Source organism: Atractosteus spatula, chromosome 5 (genome assembly GCF_055471065.1).
Source record: "Atractosteus spatula isolate fAtrSpa1 chromosome 5, fAtrSpa1.hap1, whole genome shotgun sequence".
In the NCBI taxonomy this organism is placed as follows: domain Eukaryota; kingdom Metazoa; phylum Chordata; class Actinopteri; order Semionotiformes; family Lepisosteidae; genus Atractosteus; species Atractosteus spatula.
In genome coordinates this window covers 28,836,418-28,859,507 of record NC_142710.1, presented here as the reverse complement: position 1 = coordinate 28,859,507, position 23,090 = coordinate 28,836,418, and the positions used below count along the sequence as shown (strand labels likewise).

The 23,090-nt window shown below is 36.9% G+C and overlaps 1 protein-coding gene across 1 annotated transcript in view; it reads right to left on the bottom strand.

Moving 5' to 3' along the window:
* hpse2 (heparanase 2) overlaps positions 1-23,090 on the bottom strand; it is an 84,516-nt gene that overhangs the window by 12,468 nt on the left and 48,958 nt on the right. Inside the window, exons 6-9 of the mRNA XM_088917504.1 lie at positions 18,016-18,063; positions 12,178-12,271; positions 9,973-10,079; positions 9,504-9,618 (exon numbers count right to left, since the gene is read on the bottom strand). Coding sequence (XP_088773630.1) covers positions 9,504-9,618; positions 9,973-10,079; positions 12,178-12,271; positions 18,016-18,063 — 364 coding nt within the window. The remainder of the gene's footprint in view (positions 1-9,503; positions 9,619-9,972; positions 10,080-12,177; positions 12,272-18,015; positions 18,064-23,090) is intronic.

Below are 23,090 nucleotides of genomic sequence, written 5' to 3'. Positions count from 1 at the left end.
ATGGACATTTATTGAAAATGACACTTTCTTGGCACTTTTGGAGACAAAAAGCTCCAGTAGTCTTTCTTGGAAAGTCAGGCAAACTATAAAACTGTGCAAAGATTAGATTAACCCCAGAGAGAGTGATCACTGCAAACAAGTAAAATATACTATTACTATCCATATTCACACACACGTGAATAAAGTAAACTGTATACTACATAACATAATATTACAGAACAAAACATGTACTACTGTATTTTCTTTTTGCCTCTTTAATCTTAGAAAGCTAAATTTATTGGCTAATGTGTTAGACATAGTAGTTTAAGCAAAGAACACAAGGGTAAACTCTACTAAAAAAGTGTAAAGTCACTGTCAATGAGGATTACCTAAAATCATCTGTACTGTTGAGAAAATTTCACACAGGTATGATATAAGTTCTGAACATGTTTTGTCTGGTCAGTAAGTGGTGGCAAGGGCTGAATTTTTCTGCTTGAAGACCAGATTCAATATTTGAATACTATGTTGCCAATCTCTCTGTTCTTACAACTCTCCAAAGGATCCCAATGTCTGCCACTTGTGCAGTGTGTACATATCAACTGTATTTTAGGGCTGAGTTTCAGTGTGGCATCCGTTAAAGATTAATGTTAATATTATACTAGTGTTATTGTGGAGATGTACAGTATGGAGAACATCTGCTAGATGCTCACACTCGTCAACAGGTTTCAAGAGATTGAATAGCTTAACTTATTGGGGCCAAATACATTGTGACAGAATGCAGTCATTTATGACAATGACTGATCACTTCCATGTTTCAAATCTAGCTGATATGTATTACCCCATTATCTGTTGATTGAAAAGTGTTCATGCTCATTTGAAACCTTGGATGAACTGACCTAACGGTTGCTATAGAAAACAAAGTGAATAGGTAAAGCTATAACACTATAAAGCTCATTTTTTTATGTGGTCCAGATGATTGTTACTTAGTCTAATAGTTGCTGTACTTTCATTACTTTGGGATTCAAAATGATCATATTTTTGGCAAATAAAAAATAAAGTTTATTTCCTATACCCCTGTGAAATAGCTCTACTTGTATTCACAGATAGAGCTAATTATTTATGCTGTGTCTGGATGGAAAAAATGAACTAATAATAAGAAACAATCAAAACAAGGACAAATTCAAAACATTTTCAGACATACATGACAAAATAGTGGCTTTGTAAGAAAAGCCTATAGGTGGCTAGAGGTGCATACAGTATCTTGACTTTTAACTTAAAACTGACGTTTAGCACCACTGATGTATGAAAATGTCTCCTGTAGCATTTGATAAATGGAAACCTGCACTTAATAAAACACGTCACTTAAATAATAGGATTTCTCAAACAAGAAAGCTTAGTTGAGCTGCCTTTGTCAGTTTATTACAGTTAAACACACTGACAGCTGCTAATAAGTAAAGTCCAAATCAAGTCCAAAACATTGCAATGACTAAAAAATAAATAGCCATCAGCATTTTATTCTATTCCTGATAAATTCAAACAAGGAACATTTTGTGTTTGGGTCCTTTAATGAAATACAGTTTGTCTTATGGAACAGATAAAATTAGTTTATACTCTAATCCATCCACTTAAACTGGATAATGCACAAGACTGTATTATTTAGGAGAGAACTTTGGATCTTGAGCCCCCACATCCATTCTCTAATTTGTCCAGACCAGTTGCAGGGTTTAAAACCTGTGCAGCAGTGGGATAGGAGCCAGATTAAATATTTTCTTCCTAAAAAAGAAGAAACCATGTGCTTGTCAAGGTGGCCTGAGGACAAGTCTGGATGGGATGCAAAACACAGGTACTGACTGGAACACAGAGCATCTTTGTGCTACTCATTGCTCATTTGAGTCCCTACGTCTGGATTTTGCTTTTCTTTGGGCATTTAAAACGTATGAGAATAATAACGACTAACAGTAAGTTCCTTCTGGTATCTTTTATTAAGGTTGACTGTGGCATACCATGATAAAAACAGGGAAAGGTGTAGAGAATCAAAATGAGATCAAATGTCCCAGCTCTATAGGTGCAGTGTGTGCTCAAGAATGCCTAATAATTTGGATAGTAGTACTGTCAAAGCAGGGATAAATGCATTTTTTTAACTTTGTGATTAGTATACACAGTGCTTAATAACTACTTTAACTGGTCTCATACTCTGTTATAAACTTTTAATGAGAAGACTGTTAATTATGATACAAAATTTTAACAACCTGTCATAATGAAATTGTAATCATATGTAACTGACATTTGATCTGAAAAAGTGCCTGTGCAAAACACCCTCTGCCAATGATCAAACTAAACAGGAGGTTTGTATTTCAGAGGAGAATACATTCCTAATTTGGATGGAGCAGAGTGAGATCATGGTAAAAGCAGGGAAAGATGTAGTGGAGTACAGAGAGATCAGGGTAAAAGTGGTGGAAGGTATAGTGGAGCACAGTGAGATCATGGTTTAATAAACACAGTGAACCTCAGGGGGCAAATTTAATCATAACATATACCATGGGAAACCATAGTAAAGCAAAATAAATGCATTACAAAAGAGACATAAAATTAGAGATTTACTGGGAGAAATAAGGGATGAGTTGGATAATACAATTAATAAAGAATTGTGTTAAACCTGTTTAGGTCCAAACACAGATTCAGCTCTGTGATCCAGACATTACAGGACTGAACCTGGGTCACAACACTACATGGCCATAACAACATCACATCATTCATTTCAACTACTCCTTTAGTGTGCTTTACAATAATTTCATTCTGCTGGAAATATTGCCCTATGCCAGTAAATATTTATATCTCAAACACTCCCAGCCCAAAGCTGACCATGATTTACTTCTTCAGCCCTTCACGAACATTAGCTTGGGTAACAATTGATCAACGTGTTTATATGTATGAAAATAAATGTCTAACAGGACTGCTTTGAAGTTCTGTTTTTGCAGTGGTTTAACCTGGCTGTGAGTCTGATTCCTGTGCACATTCTCCTCACCCCTCCCCACTCTCACTGCTTCCCAACACCTAATTGAGTGGTTCAGAATAACATGTATCCACCAGGAAGTTCCCATGCACTCCTGCATATGGCAGCATTTAAGGGGTTCTTTTTAAAATGGAATTTCAACTTAATTTTGCAGCTTAATAACATTTAAATACCCCACAATACAATAAAATTAGAAGGACAGGGCTGGCCACCCAAAATTTTGGGAGAAGCTTTTTGCTACCTCTGTTACAGAAAAGAAACTGCTGGGCTTCAGAATGATAACCACAAACTGAAAGTGTTCTGGCTCAAATATCTGCCTCTCGTCCAGTGTTAAAATTATGTGTCTGGCACACAAAAGCCTACAACTATTTTATGAACACAAACCTTTTTTATAATTCAATTTGGCTCGGTTGTGGCAAACAAAAAATATTTTCAACTACCAGTAAATTAAGTTAGAATAAACCATGTTTAAACACAAATTTGTTTAACAAACTTTATGGCAATGTTTGGAAAATGCTACTGCACCTCTCTGATCTTAAGAGACAGAGTTCTTTTGCTTTTTCATAATGATTGTATAGTTGACAATCAGACTGCAGTGTTCTACCAGGAAACCTTGTTGGCAATTGTCTCTTCGTTAATCTCTTTCTTGTCGCTTTCTCACACCATACAATGGACAAACATTAAGGCATAACACAAAGCATGGAGTCCTAAAAAGAAAATGTTCAAGTTCTCTGGAAAGATCAGGATCTTGGCTTCTCTTGTTCCAGGTATGAAGAGTTCTTTGCCTTGATGTCAGCACAAATCACCTTCAAATCTAGTTCCCGTATCAACTGTGTCCTGAGCCCTCTGATTGAACATAAAAGTCATTTTCCTAATTTAATAGCAAACAGTGTTAGGAAAATGCTAAAAAAAACCTAAAGGCCTGCAATTAAAACCACAGCCAAACTAATAGATTGGTAATTCAGCTTTAGTCCGCGTGCATAGGACATGTTCCTCTAATGAATAACAACTGTCGAGTGATTATAATTCTTCACTCACAAGCTAATGATTCAGATACTTTCCTTTGCAAACTGCTGTTTGTGGTTTGAAGCAGACTCCAATTTCCCCAGCAATGAAAATATAGTTCTCTTGGACAATTGTTTTAAGGACTGTCTTAGTAAAACAAGCCATGAACAGTACATCAGCGCACCAGCAGAGATTTAATATGGAAATTATTACTGATGTCTTGTTCTATTAATATAGAACGATAAACACTTTTTTGAGTACTTAAACTGGAATAACATTAAAAATTATACTTAACAATTATTTACTTCTTGAGAATAGTGATTTATTCAATTTAAGCATTAGCAGAATTAAAACCAAGATCAATAAGAGTCTCACAGCTTGAGAAAATAATTGTCACAATTAAGGATTTGGTAAAATCGTTTTTAAGGTGTTAAATTAATGCATTCAAAGTAAAAAATCAAATGCTCAATGCAAAGACAATTGTATCATGTTTGACTGATACAGGTGAGATACAGGTGAGCATTGTCCTGACTAGGTGACCAGGTGATAGGGAGAATGACATAAGAAATTATGCATTTTTGTCATGATCTGCAATGGCATTTGATATGCATATTCATCTGAAAGTGCATGTCCTGAGGCGGATGTAGTAGTTTGAAGGGGTCTAAAACAGCTCTAGTTTTACCTTTCAGTAAAGCTATATGCAGTAGGTGAGAGGCCAGAATGGTTTCAGTGGCAATGAGTGAGTAATTAAAAGCTATTAAAAAAAACAGAGATAACTCAGAGCAACATCTGTCTTTGATGGCATCTGGAGAGCATGGAGCTCCAGATGTATCTTGTTTCGTGCCAGCTGAGGACTTCAATCAAACAGCAGAGCTGCTGGAAGATGTGAAGGCAGGTGAGAAAGGGCAGGGGGTTGGCACTGCCTTCCTCAGCCTACTTAAGTCTGCTACTGCCACATCACAAATACCCTAGACTGAACACCCTGATTCAATGAAAGGACAATAAACAACCTGGCATTCAGAATTTAAGATATTAGTGTTTGAATGGCATTTCACAACTGAGTTAGCTGAGAATAACAAATCATAAAAAAATAATAAAAAATCGAATTTCCTTCAGTATTACTCTTAATGCTGTTCCATTATGCTTCTGGCAGCTTTAACAACAAGAGCTCTCTCTTTCACTTCAGAAATGATCTCTGAAAGATTAATTCTCTGCTGCAAAGGATGCTTATATTCCATCTTAATAGTGCATGCTAGTTATATTGTTAAAATGGTAATGCAATGTACAGTACAGTGGTTAACAAACCAGGTTTAGAGACACTACTTTTTCTTACCAGTAGGAGGAAGCAGCACCCACAATAGTAGAGTCCAGTACAGTGCTCACCTTTTTCTGGAGGTAGCAAATTGTACAAAATCATTTTAAGGTGCTGCCACTGTATTCAATAACTGCAAGACTCCCAAACATTTTACTTTGCATATTTGAGTGGCATTTGAGCCCCTGTGGAAACCTAAACTATTTTCCTGACTGGGAGAAATTAGTCAGACAGTGTGAGAGCACGCAGGCAAAAAAGGTAGAGAATCTGCCCTTTGTTTGAAGCTCTGTGGTCGGGAGCTCTTGATAAGTTTCAGAGTCTCATAAAGACAGCCCACGCAAATCAAAGTGGAAACTGAAAAGCTGCTTGTGTTGAATATAGATTTATGATATGCAGGCCTCTGTAACTTAGGGAATATATAGAAGTAATGTGAAAATGTGCTACCAATATTTACACACTGAAACAGAGCCTAGAAATATTGCTTCTAAGACTCAACAAAAGCACTCGTTTCTTAAGTGGTTTAGAGAAGAGAGAGAGGACTGTGTGGTGAAGACTAGACAATATCTGCATCAGGCTGTGCAGGGAAAGAGAAGTAAGCTCTCCAAGGCTCAGAATTACTATTTAATCGAAAGGCTTTATGAATTACTATTTAATACCAACATTTTAAATCTGAGTGGATGGAGAAGAGTATGGATATAATGCAATATACAAATAAAAACATTGCATTAATGTAGTCGATACATTTTCCAAACCACAGCAAAAAAATGTTTTACTTATTCCATAACACTTCGACTTTCACATAACTACAACTTACCTTCTTAGAGGAGTGACTTAAATGGAAACCTACAGTACCTTGCAGAATGTCATATCAGGCTTTTTAAGAATATAACCTTCTAATTATTTAGAGGTAAATGAAGAGAGAAGGCAGAATGGGAACAATTTGATCTCTTTAATTAAAGATCTACATGTATGTTTCATAAAATTCAAAGCTATTAAATAGGTACAATTGGAATGTTTTCTTTAAACCTTGGAAGAAAGACAAAGCCTTGAGAAGAATGACAAAGATATCGATGGATACAGCATATTAACTTTCTGTGAGAGATGCATACTGAGATCAAAACAATTTTGTACTACATTGCAGGACTGAAACTTATCAGAGAATGTTTGCAAATACTACATCTTGTGGTATTTTTCCTTTCAGCCTTTCAATTCCAAAAACTAAACTTTTCTCAAACAAACTGAAAACAGAATCGCTTTCAAATGTTCTGTTTACTGCTCCACATCACACTTAGTTGAAAGCCTCAGTCTTTAATAGCACAGAACAGACCAAGGCTTGCCAGCAATACTTAAACATCACAGGATGGATTTTGAAATCTTGAAGAACTTTTTACATGCCCTGCTTTAAAAAAAAAAAATTCTCAACAACTCTACAATTATTTAAAATTCTGAATTGGAATTTGAAATAAAAGTAAAATACACTTCTAAAACATTTATATGTGTTACAAGGGGTGATTTGAAATGCAGACAGGCTCTACTACAGTGTGATTATTTTAGGAATGGAATATTCCACTCTAGAATAGTCCAAACATTATCCTGAATACTATAATCCATGTAAAACAACTTGGATTCTGGCAAACAAACAGGTTATGTAAATATTCAAAACGGTTAAACCTGAACTCTGAACCACAGATAAATTGTTTTTTTAATGCCTCCAAAAAACTTGTGATTTCTTATCTTTAATCAGAGTGATACCTGTATCTTATAATACAACGTGTACCTGGATTAAGTTTTATTGATAAAAAGGAGAATCATCAGGTGCATTAGTTAACTTAAAAATCAATCTGCTTACAATATATAACTTTAGGAATGTCATAGAGTTGCCTTATTGACTGATTTGACCTCAGGTTTACATTTTGAACTCTTCAGTTAGACAAAATATGGAGAAGAAAAACATCAATTGAACCAAGAATTTCAAACTGTTTGACTGACTGGAAACAATTGCTCCTTATGTTGACATTGAAGGTGACACCTTATTCTCTGTGTTTCGAAATGAGTAGGAGAGGGCCTAGAGAGGGAGAAAAACAGAAAAGGGAGTAGTAGCAAGTAGGTTAAATATGAAGGAGTGAAGGGAGATAGAGGATGAGAATGATAGAAGGAGAGCAAGACAAAAGAGGAGAGAAGTGTGTCAGGGGAAGTGGATGGGGAAGGGTTTGCACTGTGAGGTGCCCACGTGGGCAGAGCCCAAGTTGCTCCAATTGCTGTCCTGCGTGAGGGATTAAAGGGAAAGGGCTGGGATATAAATTTCTAGGCAGGCTGACAGGTTGGGGCTGTTGTGAATTCTCGCAGTGGGAAGTCTGGCGGTTCACACAGACGCCCAGCCATGTTAAAAGCATTGTGATCCCAGTAGGGGGCGATTGTTCGTAGAATCTCAGAGAGGAACAAGACAGAAAAAAAATTTGCTGGTTTCAAAATACTTTGATTTAAACTGCTTTGTTTTCGAATGTTGTAATATATAAACAAAGACTCAATCATGGTTAATTGGATAAGGCTTTCGAAAACTAATGCATTTGACTGGCCTGTACTGTGTCTGTGTGAATCTGAAGCTATTAAACTCTGTGTATTCCAACTGTGTCTGGCTGCGGCTGCTATACATTAAAACCTCATTTTTAAAGTCATTCCCATAAGTTATCCATGGCAAATTTGTTCTGTAATTTTTCTTTCACCGTTCTGTGGTTTATCACCATTTGCTAAGGTATTTACGATACTTTACCACACTCTCATAATCTCAACCAGACCTGCTTATGCTTCAGTAAATTGTCATGCATCTACTTTTGTCCAGAAACTGTAATTTTCATCAAACTGCAGCACAATGCTCACTCTTAGACTGCAGAAAGAAAAAAAGCTGTTTTATTTGTGTCTGTGACACTGAAAGTCTTTTATAAATTCCATTCATTAAACTATCTACTGAAACACTACTGGGCTCTTAGTAAGATAGTGTCCTGGAAAATGTCTAAACAAAATCTTGTATGTGTTCCCAAGCTAAATATATGTAGACTTTGAAGACAACATATACAGTATTTTGCTTCGGAACCGAATATGTAGCCCTGCAGATAGTCATGTTATCAGACGTAATTTTTGTGCTTTTACAGAATAGATACACATGTACCAACCTGGTAGCCAAAATCAGATTTGTCCATTTTTTCATGGTGAAGGTGCCATGGAGGCCCTGTGGTTGGCCCAGGGCTGTGTGTGTCTACAGTGCAGACTTGGAGCAGGACAGTGCCACAGTAGAGTACACTGGGGTTTGTGCACTAACTGCCCACAGAGCGCTGGAAGCTCAGGTTGCACATCTCTCAACAGCTCACTGTTCCACACAGGGGATGCACATGAGAGCAGGGGGTGCTGTCTTGGGCTGCCGACAAAGAGCTAATGTTTCACTACAGCTTTCCTGAGTACCCCTCCATTCAACACCATTAAACAGCTTTCATTTCAGCTAATAGCTCCCACGGGAAAAATGCAAGGTGCCAGACCAGCAGATGGACCAGACCTGACCAGGCCAGTGCTATGTCAGTCATTCATTCTTTTACTTACTGATGGTACAGGAATCCTGAGTGTCCTGCTGCCATCACAAATGTTTTCACTGTAGAGAAACCCCAGCAATTACAAGATTTCTGCCATTCTGATACCAATGATAGTGAGTTACCTACTGTACCTTAGAGATTTAGTAAATCTGCAAAAATAGGTATTAACCTTCCTTTTTGAATTTTTCATGTAAGCACTTGCACGTAAAGTAAGCTGAGGTTAGCCAAAGCCTAGGCCAAAGAGTATTTTTCTGATACCTTAACTGAATGCACACATCAGATTGGCTTAAGAGTTTTGGAAAAATAATTAATTTGCACTATATATATGTACTTTTTCCCAATAAATATAAATGTCAAATGCACTGTCAATGCACAAACATAGGCCGGCGATAGTGAGCTCTATAGGACTAACACTTATGGGGCAGAGGGGAAGTCTTCTATGCTTGTTAAAACATACAGTGGAAAGACAGTTTCAGAATGAGGTGATAGATTTGGTGTTGGGTGCAGATTTAAAGAAGCCAAGTTACACCTCCCTATTTCTAAATTCAGTAATTTGACCGATACTGCTGCAGTGTTCAGATACTGAACTATTTAAACACATGGAGAAACTCACGGGTAAGGGGTTGAAATTCTGGTCCACCAGATGGTTGTATCCATAGTCAAAGAAAGAGTGTCGGATGACAACGTCAATACCCTCCATTGCAGACATGCCAAGAGTGTTTAGCCACCTGCACAAAGGAGGGAATTTCAAGGTAAAACAATATGCCAACCACACACCCAGCCAGCAGACATACAGAGTGAAAAAACAAAACAGTCTGCAGGGTAACTGTAGGTCAAGGGTAGACTTAGTCAAACAAAATAAAAGTTAAGTTAAACATCAGCAGCTATGTTGGCCATATGAATCTCTTATAGAAGTAAAACTGCACATGACATCCTGTACACATTTCATACCCTTAACACTTTGTTGTATGAAAATAATGGATAAAAACAGGATAGAGAAGGAGGCACAAGACGACTACACAGACTTTGAGAGGCTCTATGAGGCTATAATAGGGTGTGAGCAGTTGAAAAGGTGCACTTACAGAAAGCCAGCTGCATATGTATCGGACAGATTGTTGGTACCCCCTGCCCAGGCTGGCCCCACACCACCAAGCCAAACCTTCTTTTCAGGGGCATGTGTCTTCACCACCTACGAGTTAAAGGGCATAGCTAGATGTTACATCTTTGGGAGTACTCAGTCTTTTCCAGTACTCTATACAAGGGGCACAAAGAAAGCAGACGGGTAGATATAGGATTCGTAACCAGGGAATTCATTTGAAGGAAACAAAAATACTGTAGATGTTTTTAAAAAGGTTTGGCAACAGACCTTTAATTTTCCATTAGAAATAATCTCTAGACATTTTAAATAATCAAAATGTGGACTTTTATAATAAGTCTTAATGGGAAAGCAGAGACCCTCAAAGTACTGTAGTATAAAATTTGCTATTTAAGGGCTATAAGTACCTCACTGACCATATGCTAGAAAGGCTATACAGCTATTTGATTTTCAAGCATTTTATGATATTGTAGGATGTTTGAGAGTAAACGTGTTTACTCAATTCACCGTGTGGAGTAAATTTCAGTTAATCCAGTTCTGTCCATGCTCATGATATTGTCATGGCTGCAAGCAATTAACACTGAGAAGGAGAGCTCCCATGCTTTTCTTCTCCAATACAGACACAGAGCATGAAAATTACAAAGAATAAAACAAAACAATGAATAATGTAAAGCTAGGCAGTCAAACACTACCACTCTCCCAAGAGACTTTTTTTCCTTGAAAATGCATGTGCTGGAAAGAGGCACAGGGAAGGCAGAGTGTTTCACATCAGATCTGCCCTTTGATATAACCTCCTTCCTTCAACAGCTCTCTAACTAAAATTGTCCTGGAAAAACCTTTTCTAAAAAGTCTGGAAACTGATCAGTGAATGTGCTTACAATTAGTAAATAATGTGATAATGATTCATTGCGGCACTGGGTGTGAATTGGGGTCACTGTGTCAATCTAACATCACAGGCATTGATTTGTTAATCACTGGTGCTCAAGGTTTGTGGAAGAGAATTGGTTCAGAATTTAAATATGTGTTATGGCAAGATTTATCAAGCATAAGGCTTAAGACTAGAAAAAAAATCTAAGACTAAAAAAAATCTCTTCTTTTTTATTTTGTTTTTTGTTAGACATGTATGGGATTTTTCTTAAGGTCTCTCACTGTTGAATACTTGTAAAACTCTCTTCTTTAAAGTTACCTACAGTGTAAAACACTTTGGAACCTAGTCAGTAGTATTATAATTAAGCTGTTAATTAAACAATTAGATCAACTAAGTAACAGAGCTCAGGCCCTCCAGGAACCCAGATAACAGGCCCCCCACAAACTGAATTTGACATCCTTGTTTTAAACATTTGTGCTGCAATTAGAAAAATATATTACAGCTAGTTCTGATCATTTCTTTGTCATGGTTTCCTGTGCTGCTCATTAGACTTTCTGGCTAGCAGCACTATTCCTGTGGTGAAGCAAGCTTATAAACCCTGTGCCACTCTGAACGCTCAGCTCCCTGCCCATGGCACAGACCAGGCACAGCTTGTTATGGAGGTCTAGCAGGAAGCTTCCTGAAAGCCAATTAAGATATGACTAATGGGACTGCAGCACTAATTAGAACAGGGAGGAGTTTATTGAATCCATACCTTGGATCTGCTAATCTAGTTATCAGCACAAAACAAGTTCAGATTCATGGATTGGCACCAATAAAATAGGATTTAGCTTTCTAGATCTGTAGCTCAACTCATCTGTTTAGAATTAGACAACAGAGGATTTAGAATTATAAAACAGAGGATGAATTACAGATAGGAAGCTTGCAAAGTACAGATTTTAACCCATGGAAATTAGTATAGCAACCATCCATTAACAGGAAGTCACTTATTCCTGATAAATTTGCAGCAACTTGGAAGTAAATGTTGCAAGCCAGGAATAAGTCCTGGATAGAATGCCAGTGCATCACAGGGCATGTGTACACACACAATCACAATTAAGAGACATCAATTCATGTAGCCAGAATGCTTGGGGAAACCAAAGCTGCCAGAGACAACCAGTTTGTGTTCTGGATAAAAACTGCCTGTATTTATTTAATAAAATGTCTCCATTTACCTGCAACAAACTTCAGGTTCACTAACATAAGCGACATTAGATGTGTATAATAGAAGCATGCATATACAAACTTCTTTCTTCCTTTCTGTGCAATGTTAGGCAGTCTCACCTCCAGCACCTTGGTGATCTGCTCCCTCAGAGTGTCCAGCAGCCGGGTCTTCATGAAATCAGCCACCTTTGCCACGCGCCCATCAATGTAATAACTGTGGGACATAGACATCAAAAGCTTATAAAAATTAACAACTAGTGGCACATATTACTCAACTGTACTTTGCCGAAAAGGAACAGAAACTACATCTGGGAAGTTCTAGCTGTGAAATAAAATATCTAGATTCCCAAAAATATAATTGATATTACACAAATTAATATAAATTATATTTATAATATTATATATATATAATATAATTGAAAATACACAAATTTAAATGACAGATTTACTTCCTGATGTAGATTTAGGTGTCAGGGTTTGGAGACAGATGGCAAAAATGGTAACTAGAACTAGCCCTGAGCAGTCACTAGAAGCAAATCCAAATTTGTTAAAACATTACTAAAGCACCTCCGCTATCAATTAATTATTGTCACATGTCACTGAAGTGATAGAACTGCGAATCTCTAATCCTTCAGTGAATTCCTAACAGTAGAAAAGAAGGCCTTTTACTTTTTTAATTTACTTCTTTAAATTGTTTTCCAGCATTATCTAGAGACATTTCACTAATAGAAAAGCAATTCTTAATGTAAATAAAAACCTAAAGCAGGATAAATGTTTTAAGAGGCGTACAGGTTTCAGTATCACAATTTCAAGGAGTACCTTACTGGTCATCACAGGCTAAAGTTGCAGATATGTCACCAAGATGCTAAAGAAACACAGCTGACGGGGAAGCTTTCAAGAATAGTTCAGGCTACCTATTGAGCTGTAGAATTTATTACATTAGTTGCTAAATAAAAGATCAGTACCCACATTGTAAGGGATCTAGTCACACACTACTTCGAACTTATTTTTTATGTACATCTCTTATGTCCAGGTAAAATCTAGAAGCATGAGGTCTTGAATTGTATTTAAGGTGAAGGTAAAATACGTTACCATATGGTTTGAGTTTTGTTTTCCCTCTATGTGACACCCCCTTTTAATTGGAGCCAACCCCTGCATTAATTTGTTTAATGAGTCTGCAGCTTGAAATTTCAAAGGCAAATGTGCAGATAGACAAGGGCTCCTGTTGTTCTCTTAGAGCTGAACAACACGGGGGTCCTGCAAATTGCAAAGGCAAATTCAACACTGCTTCAATTTAGTACATACTCCCTAATTACTCTAAAAGAGCCTTTATTGTGAAAAATCACATTTCAGTCATCTAAGATGCTGCTCCCTGCCAGCACCTCTGAGGTGTATATAAAAGCAAATTATCGTATGGGTAAAAATTCAGTACATTTAGGTAGGTAACAGCAAGGAGCAGTGTATAGGGGTTCCGGACTGCAGGGTCATGGGTTCAAATCCCAGCTGGGATGCTGCTGTTAAACCCTCGAGCAAGGTACTTCACTTTATAAATAGGACAAATGGCTCTCCAGGTCTGCAGTGTAATAAGAATTTGTTCTCAATTGACTTACCTGCTATAATAAAGGGAAAAAAAACAAATGTGAAAAATTGTTAGAGGAGCTAAAACCTGCTCTGGGTTAGGTATAGGGTCAGCACTGCAGAACTTTTGTCAATGTCGAATTGTTCACATCAGGTTTGTATTAACACCAGGTTGACATATGGAAAGCAAATTCCTCGGACTGGCCATAATGTCAGTACTGTATCACAAGCTGCAGTCAAAAATACTTTATGTTTGAAATTACAATTTACAATTTCAAACAATTTTACAATTCTAAAATGTAACATAAAAAAAACATGTTTGCAGAAAGCACTCAGATTCATTGTAATTCTTGTCTTATTCAAGTTATGACTTTTTATAACATGCTGACTAGTACAATGAATTTCCACTCAAGTTTGTTCAAAGACATTTCTTCTCTCTACTTTCAGTATTAGAAGAACCATATTTAAATTGACAAATTGCTAACTCTCCCAATGAAATTCAACACATTTAAAAGTTTAAAAGGTTTATGGACATTTTGCCAAGAAACTATAATATCAATTCTCAATTTTGATTAAAGTTTGTGTTTCCTTGTGCAGGATTTGGAAGCTCACTTTAAGACTAGTGACTCACTTTAAACATAAAATAAATGTGGGTCATTCAACCTCAGACTTACAGTACAGCCCTGCTCACACTATTTCATTGACTCAGAAATCTGATCTATTATTCTAGAGGATGGGTGGATGTTGTTCAACAGTTAAATTACCAAAAAGTCATAAAAACAGTCCTTTATTATGTGTCTTTAGTAGACTGTAGTTTAGCTCTTGTTTAATCTATTTGATATATTTGGCTGTTTTGAAATCCCTGACCTTCAGGGATTTCATTTATACAGTTTACAGAAATGACATTGGCTAGGAAAGAAAGTTTATTGAGCGGAGCAAATTGTAAATTAACTGAGTATAACATTTCTAAAAGAACTGTGTACACATGTATTTAAAACTGTAATAACAATTGTTATTATCATTGTCATTCCTGTAAAGTGTAAAAAGAAAGGAACGTCATGTCTTCTACCTAGGTGCTAGAGGCTTGCATCAGAAGTCAGATTCAGTGATGTGAACAGAGATGAAACCACACAGCTGAACCAGTCTTGACTAATGGAGACAAATATTTCCACATGTATAAACAATCCAGCACAAAGCTGCACAAGGTGAAAAGGCACACAAAACCATACGATTTTAAATCACATGATATGGTTGATCATTGTTAAGTTTTTTAGGGAAATGGCCATATGACTTTTAAATGGAACAGGTACTATATTTACTGAAATGCACTGAACTGCAAGAATGTTGTAAACAGATCTTATTATATGTTTCCTAGAGAGGGTTGTAATTGGGTCTACATTGTACATTGTAATTCCACATTTTAACCAAATGAAAAGCAGGACATTGCAGACTGCACACATTTTATTTGGTGTTGTAGTTGTGAACTTTCTTTTTTAAATTTTATTAGCTCTGAAGATACACTTTAAATAACCTGTGTCTCCTCATGTTGTATGATAGCAAACTTTATTTGTTAAGGTTCTTTTTGCATAACTGGAAGGTTGTGGGTTCAAATCCCAGGTGGGATGCTTCTGTTGTACCCTTGAGAAAGGTACTTCACTCAAATTGCTCCAGTTAAATAAGTAGTGGGATAAATGGGTGCAAAAGTAAGATAAAGAGAAATGGATAAAACATCAGTCAAATAAATTAGTGGTAGTAACTTTAAATGACCTGTTAAAACTGAATGAAACTTGAATAACCAGATATAATTCCCTCATACTGTATGTATTGAGCTTCTCTGCATAGACAAAACCCTGTCATTCTTGGGATGTGCCAGAGAATCTGTATCAGTCTGATGCCTGCTCAACCGAACAGCAGAGTAAGAAGATACCCAGCTGTACTGAGACAAATTAACAGAAAAAATTCCCTTGAGAAGAAGTGCACTCGACGAGGTGCAAATGCGGTGAAAGTTCAATCTTCTAAGAATTGACCTTTAATCTGCAAGACTCCTTTGTGAAGATTACTAGAATGAGTAGGGCCACAAAGGAAGGTTTGTTTGTGCTCTGACTGTCCTCCTACATGATTTAACACTAAAGGACCAACATAGTTCCAGCCTCCCTGCAGCAGTATTCATGCACATTAGTTACACAAATATGACAGAAGTTGATGAAAGGGGATTAGCTGATGAGCACAGGTAAATGCAACAGGATAGTCAGATAACAGTTACTTCAACTCACATTGACTACCCTCTAATCTATCCAGGAATGTGTCATACACGTGAACAGCTATAATGCATACCTCTCATTTCAAAATATATAAACCAAAGAACTTAAGGTGGAGTCTGCTGTATTTCACCCTTCTTTCACCCACCATTTTAACATTGCAGTACTTTCAAAGATTTTCAATGGTCTCTATGATAGGAAAAAGCAGTAATGACACAATTCTACAATAAAGCCAATATGATATTGCTATGACATTCCCCTGTGTGGCTAAAAGAAACTTTAAACATTGCAGGAGGATCAAAACATTTTAATGCAAAGCATGGCAGTCTGGTTTTCAGAGAAAAAATCAGGCATAATTCTGACATCAGCCATAGTACTCATTACGGTGCTTCAACACGAATGAGTAAAGGAGGTCTGGTGTACTGTGATTAACCATGAATTAGGGAAAGCACAGGCAATGACAGGCAGTTTCCTGAATGAGGTACACTGAACTGATTCTGTAACTGAGATTGAGCTAGAGGGAGCAGGCAGTGAAAAGCAAGTGTAGCTTAAACCTGCAGAGGTAATGTAGATAGAAACAGCAGTTCCAGGTATGAACAGCATGTGTACAACTAGGCTGCCTCCACCTTCCTCTTGTAATAATCCTGATTGAAATAAATAAATCTGGACACAGCCTTGCCCAGAGGCCTGCTCGTTCAGGGTTGAGAAAGTGCCTCCTCCCTCCTTTTGCTATCTATTGTACACATGCTTCAGTACGTTTTAACATCTATTTGGCTTCAGCAAGCAGCTGTTTTATAAATGCAAAGCATGTATGATAAACCACAAAAACAGGCAGTCCGTATTATCGACTGGCAAACATTTAACAACGCAGAGCTGAAAGAAGTGCATATTTAGACAATCTTACATGTCTGGAAGAGACAGTGTTTTGGGGCAGACTGAAGCCATTTCCTGAAACAGCTGTTTTTGCTATGGTCTTTAGTTCTTGGCACATTATAATCTACTGCGTATTTTACTGCATTTCCAATAAATGTAATGTAATGAGATTAAAGGAAAAGACCCCCAATTAGAGGCCCAGACAGCTATGCACAGCAGTCAGATGCTTACAGCAGCCTGAGAAGAGCATCTAAATGTTATATTTGGAGACAGGTGTTTGCAATTATGAGCTCATTTAAATATGGGGCACGCAGAATACTGTGCATTTATCATGTTAAATTTGCATATGATACATAGGGGCACACTATACCAAATCTGTATATAGGTTTAAGATTTTTTATATAGGTTGTGGCTTTTTGAGAGCTGGGATCCATCTGAGTATGCTTAAAAATACTTTAACTTTAAAAATAGAAGATTTCCATTTTTGGTCACTTTAAGCATCACTTTGATAGACCTTCACAGACAGAGATACACATGGAAGACCACATTACAGTGAGAAGAGAAGGCCTAACACTCATATTCCTGTTGAGAAAACTAAACAATAAAATGGGTGCCAGGTTTGTTTTAAATATTTTTTTTCATTGATTTTTAGTGATTCTTTGCCAAATTGTTTTAAACAGCTGTTGTGGAATGGTTGGTCACAGCTGTACAGTGAAACAAGGTGTGTGTGTTGGGTTTAGTGAATAGCATTATTCTGTGAGAATTAAAATAAATAAGCTGTGGTTTGGAGGATTTTTTAAAGATCTGAATAGCACAACAGTGCAGGCATCTTTAGCACAGACAACACCTTCAAGAACTACAGTAAATATCTCAATGCCTGATTTCACAGGTTTAAAGAAAACTGTTTTTTTAAAACAAGCTATTGATGTTTTTAGGAGAATCTTTGAGGACCATTTTGTTAGATATATCTTCTCTTAAGCTTTGTGAAAGGCCTAGACCCAGCTAAATCCATTTTGAAAATTTTGATCTCAGATCTACCTGTATGCTCATATGACAAGAAACACTATATTAGTGTTTGTAAATCAAAAAGAAAATGCTTAAAGGCACTTCACAGGGAAATTAATCAGAATGAAAACACTTTCACATCAGAGGCTCCTTTACACTTTTATAATTTTCTTGTATATACTGTAATTGCTTTTGTGTGTACCTTTGTATGAAAACGGTAAAAATATAAAGACAGAATACCTACTGTTGCCACGTAACTGCGTCTACTGCAGATCCTGCATTCTTCATAAACCTGTGAATTATAACATAAAAATAAACAATTATAATAAAAACACACTGTGTATTGAGAATTTAGTTTGGGTACAATTTGAAAAATCATTTGAAGTTTATTATATATAACCTTAACAACATGCAACCTAAACATTAAACCAAAAAGTTATTTTCAAGACATTTGTTATTTATTCTTGAATTATGCAAACTGAAGACATGCTGATTCAATATATAATGTTGTGCAATATTGTTAATCATACACAGAAGCTGTATTTTGTCTAGGGCAGGAATACAAACCTACAGGTCCCTAAGGCACCTAGTGTGAAGCCCAAGTCAGACATCAAAAAACATCTTATGGTCTTTATGTTTATAACCCCATGTCTTCCACAGAGACAGCTATCTTTTCTTCTGTGTAAACTCTGGTGAGTGTTTGAGCATGAATTGGGAATCACAGTCAAAGCAGAAAGATCCTTATTTGGTAAGAATGTGTTTCAGCAAGAGTCACTGAAAGAAGACCTCAATATTTTTAAGCAGACACTGCTGGATGCAGGTTGTACCTAAATATTTGTGGACATCTGGTGAAGTGTCTGTGGAGGAAACAACCATTCTTAACAAGCCTGATGCCTGATGGCACTTTCTCTCTCTCCTTCTTTGTTTCGCTATTTGTGCTGGTGCTGGAGTTCAGAGCCCATATCCTCTGCTATTAATCATTACCATCTGATCTGAGACTGGTAGCAGCAAGGGGTGGCGTCAGAATATGATGAAGATCCATATCAAAACACTTGTGGTCATCAGTTAAGCTAGGTTCTATACAGACAACCACAGCCTTCCATAAGAAGAAAGTAGAGGGAGATGAGGGTGAGTAATTTCTGTTGGCTTCTTCAACCGAGGCAATAGCTAATTTTAAGATCTGCATGAGGAAACATTCCTGGCTTGTAGTAGTTTATGTAGAAAAAATTGATATTGCAGATTTTATTTATAGCTACAGTTTGGACAGATGTTACTTGAAAGTATGTATCAATTATTTAAGATATGCAAGACGTTTTTATAATTATACCCCTAGATTTTTAGGGCAACTAAATACAAATTAGTTGTTACAGATTTCTTTTAAGGAAATGATCATGGCCTTTTTACTTCAATTCCAACTGCTAAATGTTCACTTTTAAAATGAATAGTGTAGTTAACACTACACTAACATATAGGTTTGATCTTTTCTATTTGCCTGGACATGTCTGTGAGAGGAAACCCTCATGAGTATATGACAGATTTATGAATGTTCATTTGCTACAGAAGGAGCATCAATTCGTAATTGTTGACTTCCTTGAACTGGCCTCGGAAATATACAGTCAAGGGTCATTGGCAATTACTAGATACAATACAGTATATACCAACAGCCAAGCATTCTCCTGTGCCTGTATAAAATCTGCCACTGAAACAGGTGTCCCTCTGTCTCTTGAAAGTGTTCTATAAAGAAAGAACTTCAATTTGTGCAACAAAGAAAATACAGATCTTTTAAGAAACCTAAAGCTATGTAAATTAAAATTGCCTGTATGTATTATTAAACCTTGTACTCTATGATATAATTGTCAATAGCAGGAAGCTGTTGCTAATAAATCATAAATTATTTAGGAAAAAAATATAAATGAGCTTATAAAAGACGGAACTTTGTGAGTAGGTGGAAGATTTACTTTGTAAACCAAAATAGCCCACTGGGAATTGTTATTATCCCACAAATGTTGTGTTTATTTGATTATTATTTGCAAATGAGACAAAATGTAAAAAGATTTGTGATGATACCAAAGAAAATAGTCTTAATTTAGGAAGCAAAATAATTGGAGTTGAACATGATTAAAAATGGGGAAAACTGAAAGGGTCTGTATCTGTAAGAAGCATATTTGTTGCTATGTACAGTACTTCAAATGAGTGTTCTAGTTTTCTCATGAGCTCTCCAGGTTTTTTGTGTTTGGAGCTAAATCCCTTTGCTGGCCTCTCTGCTATCCCAGGCTTCCAGGCTGAAGTGGAATTCTTCCTGTCAGAGGTTTACCCCAGCAAGCGATAAGACCCCAGATAAGGGCCCTACACAGGTAATTACTAATTACAGAGTGCACCTGTGATTAATGAGGGGGCTTGAATGGACAACAACTCAGGATGCTTGTAAATAGCTACATCCTCCAGCTCACACCTGTAGCATGCATACAGACTATAGCAGCTAAGCATAATGAAGACATTTCTCCATAGGTGATGGACAAACAGAGTCAAGTCAAAAATAGTGCTGCACCTTTTCCCTGCAAGCAAAGGGAGGGATATCTACTTAAAGCACTAATGCTTTTCTCACCTTCTCCAAGCATGCCCACTAATTACAGGAGACTTTAGTTTAATGCTCTCTTTTCATTTAGCAGTGCTGCAGAAGTTAAGTGCTGACTCTTAAATCTCAGGGCTAATTCAATTTGCTTAAAGCAGTAGATTTCAAAGCTCACGCCTGAAGAAGGTTCTACGGCCAAAACGTGTTTTCTTTCTTCTCTTTTCAGCACGAAATAACCTATTACTTGTTAAATTTTATTAAGTACAATAACAGTATAAAAATGTCCCCTTATTAACCTAATTTCAATAACATCTGTTTTCTTCATAATAAATACTTCATTAACATTCTATTAAAAATGAATAACTCTTTCATAAGCAATCCCTTAAGATACATTCTTATCAAAATATTATATTTAATCTAATCAGTTCATTGAAAACAGATTTTAAACATTAATTTTTCAAATAAACTAGCTATTATACTGATTAGAGATTGGGTCATGCCGAGATAATAAGCTTTATGTTAGTAAAGATTTGGTACACAATAATAAGGTAAAGCAATTCCTAAATTTAGAGAAAAGGCACAGGTTTCAATCCTTGAATCCTTGAATTATAGTACTTTCACCTAATTTAGTCAATGACACTAAATCATTTCCTTAAAAAACTTTAAAGGTGTTACAGAGCTTTTGAATACGTTCTTGTAACAGCTTTTATGGGAGCTGAACAATCCTTTAATGAACATAAAATCTTCAACATCTGTTGATCAGCTCATCCTTTTCTGTAACACTGATCTGGGCTCTGTTTGACTCCCTTTAGAACCATCTATCAATGCCTCTGCCTGTCCGCCCTCCTGCCAATCAATACTACAGTTCCGTTCTTCAGCACTACAGCTGTTATGTGCTTGGTTGCCTGGACATGTCCCTGTGTAGAGACCGCGATCAGTGAAAATCAGGCTTATGTGGCATTCTCTCGTCACTGCAAGAGCATCAGCAACTGTTGTGAATTGCCTTGATATGATGGTCTTATGCTTAAGACAACTAACCTAATCAGAACATTTTTCATATGCCAGAATTTGGAACAAAAAGCACACATCACATATGGGGTTCCCAGGATGTTCAACCTGAAGCTTTACAATGCACTATCAAGATCTTATTTGGAATACTGTATTCAGTTTTGATTACACTACTATGAAATGGATTTTAAAGCATTAGTAAGAGTTCAGAGGGCACAAGAATGATTTCTGGTATACAGAAATTGCAGTAGCTGGTAAGCAGGCTGGTCTGGTGAACTCAGTTGCTTAAGTAGGGATTCCTCCAATCCAGCACCAAAGCAGCTCCTCCCAACCAGTGGAAAGATCTACCTTTTCATTTTGTTCCTTACCCCACCCAGTCACAGCCATTGTAGCCAAGGAAGTCACTGAGGATTCCATTCCTCCAGCATATAAAAGAGACACCAATACACACCCAGCATAACTTTTCCTAGCATGTTATCTTGGCTGCAGTTTCAGTGACTCAAAAATGACTCTGGATAAAACTGGAGACAAGTTCAGTGGCTGTTTCATGTAATTATTATCATGATGTCGTAGACTCCGTAGACTAATGAAGACTAATGCTGTATTCCCACTGCTTTTCAAATTATGAAAGCAGATTATGAAAGTCTACTGTATATATACTATATATTTAGATGGGCTCGTACTGTATTTTTCAATGCTAACTAAAACATTAATCAATCTCAAATCAAGTTTTCTGATGATTTAATGAATGAAACATAAAGTGTAAGATCTAATATTCAGGATAAAAGCTTAGCATATTTAGTAACAGGTTTACATTGGGTGGTACATTTGACTCATTTAGCACTGCCTTTCAATCTGTTTCAGATAAAGAAATTGAAATAATTAAACCTACAGTATGTAAATTCAAAGTCACTAAAAACTTTACCTAAAACCAAAGGCCTACCAGGTTGTGGATTATCAGTATTTAAAACCCTGACGTGTATGATACAAGGCACATCTTTAAAAAATCTCATATTACAATGCCAGTAAAGTATTTCAATTTACTATTCTATGGTTCACTAAAACTATAAAAGCTAGAGCTGGGGAGGCTGTGGGTGCACTTTACGAGGTGATGGAAGGAAAGAGGTCTCCTCTCTTTTTTTGTTTTTGAGTCACATTCTTTTCCCATCCTGTAAGTGTCCAAGACCTGCATTCCATCCACAGCGGCATCAACTTCACCTACTTGGTTATCATACAAGTACACAACTTAACCATCCAGCTTCCCCTCTCTTTTGTATCAGATTAGCCTGCATGCAGGCCCTAAATGGAATGAGTCCCCAAAATGAAACAAAACTGCGGGTCGACCCCATTCAATAAGGGCGGGGGTAAAAGAGATGGGCTTGCAAAAGTGCTCCATCTCTGCATACACAGGTGGAATATTGTTCTACCACATAATAAATCAAGCGACACTTTATTTAGCTGACAGAGTGTTTAAGCGGTGCAGTCCTCCCAGGATTAATAGACTTTTCGATGTGAGATAAACATCTCATGTCTGGCGAGCAGCTCTGAGCAAGAGCTACCTTGTACTGTTTCCCTTTGAGGGGTCTTTTCACATACACTGCTTGTGCAGTGACCTTGACAGTGCTTGGACTGCCAGAGACAGGCTTCTAAACACACAGCGCTCATTACAATAAACCCTATAGCCTGCATTAGTGGGTTTATTATGTTATGCTTTAAAGCTTTTGCCTGACTATAAATTG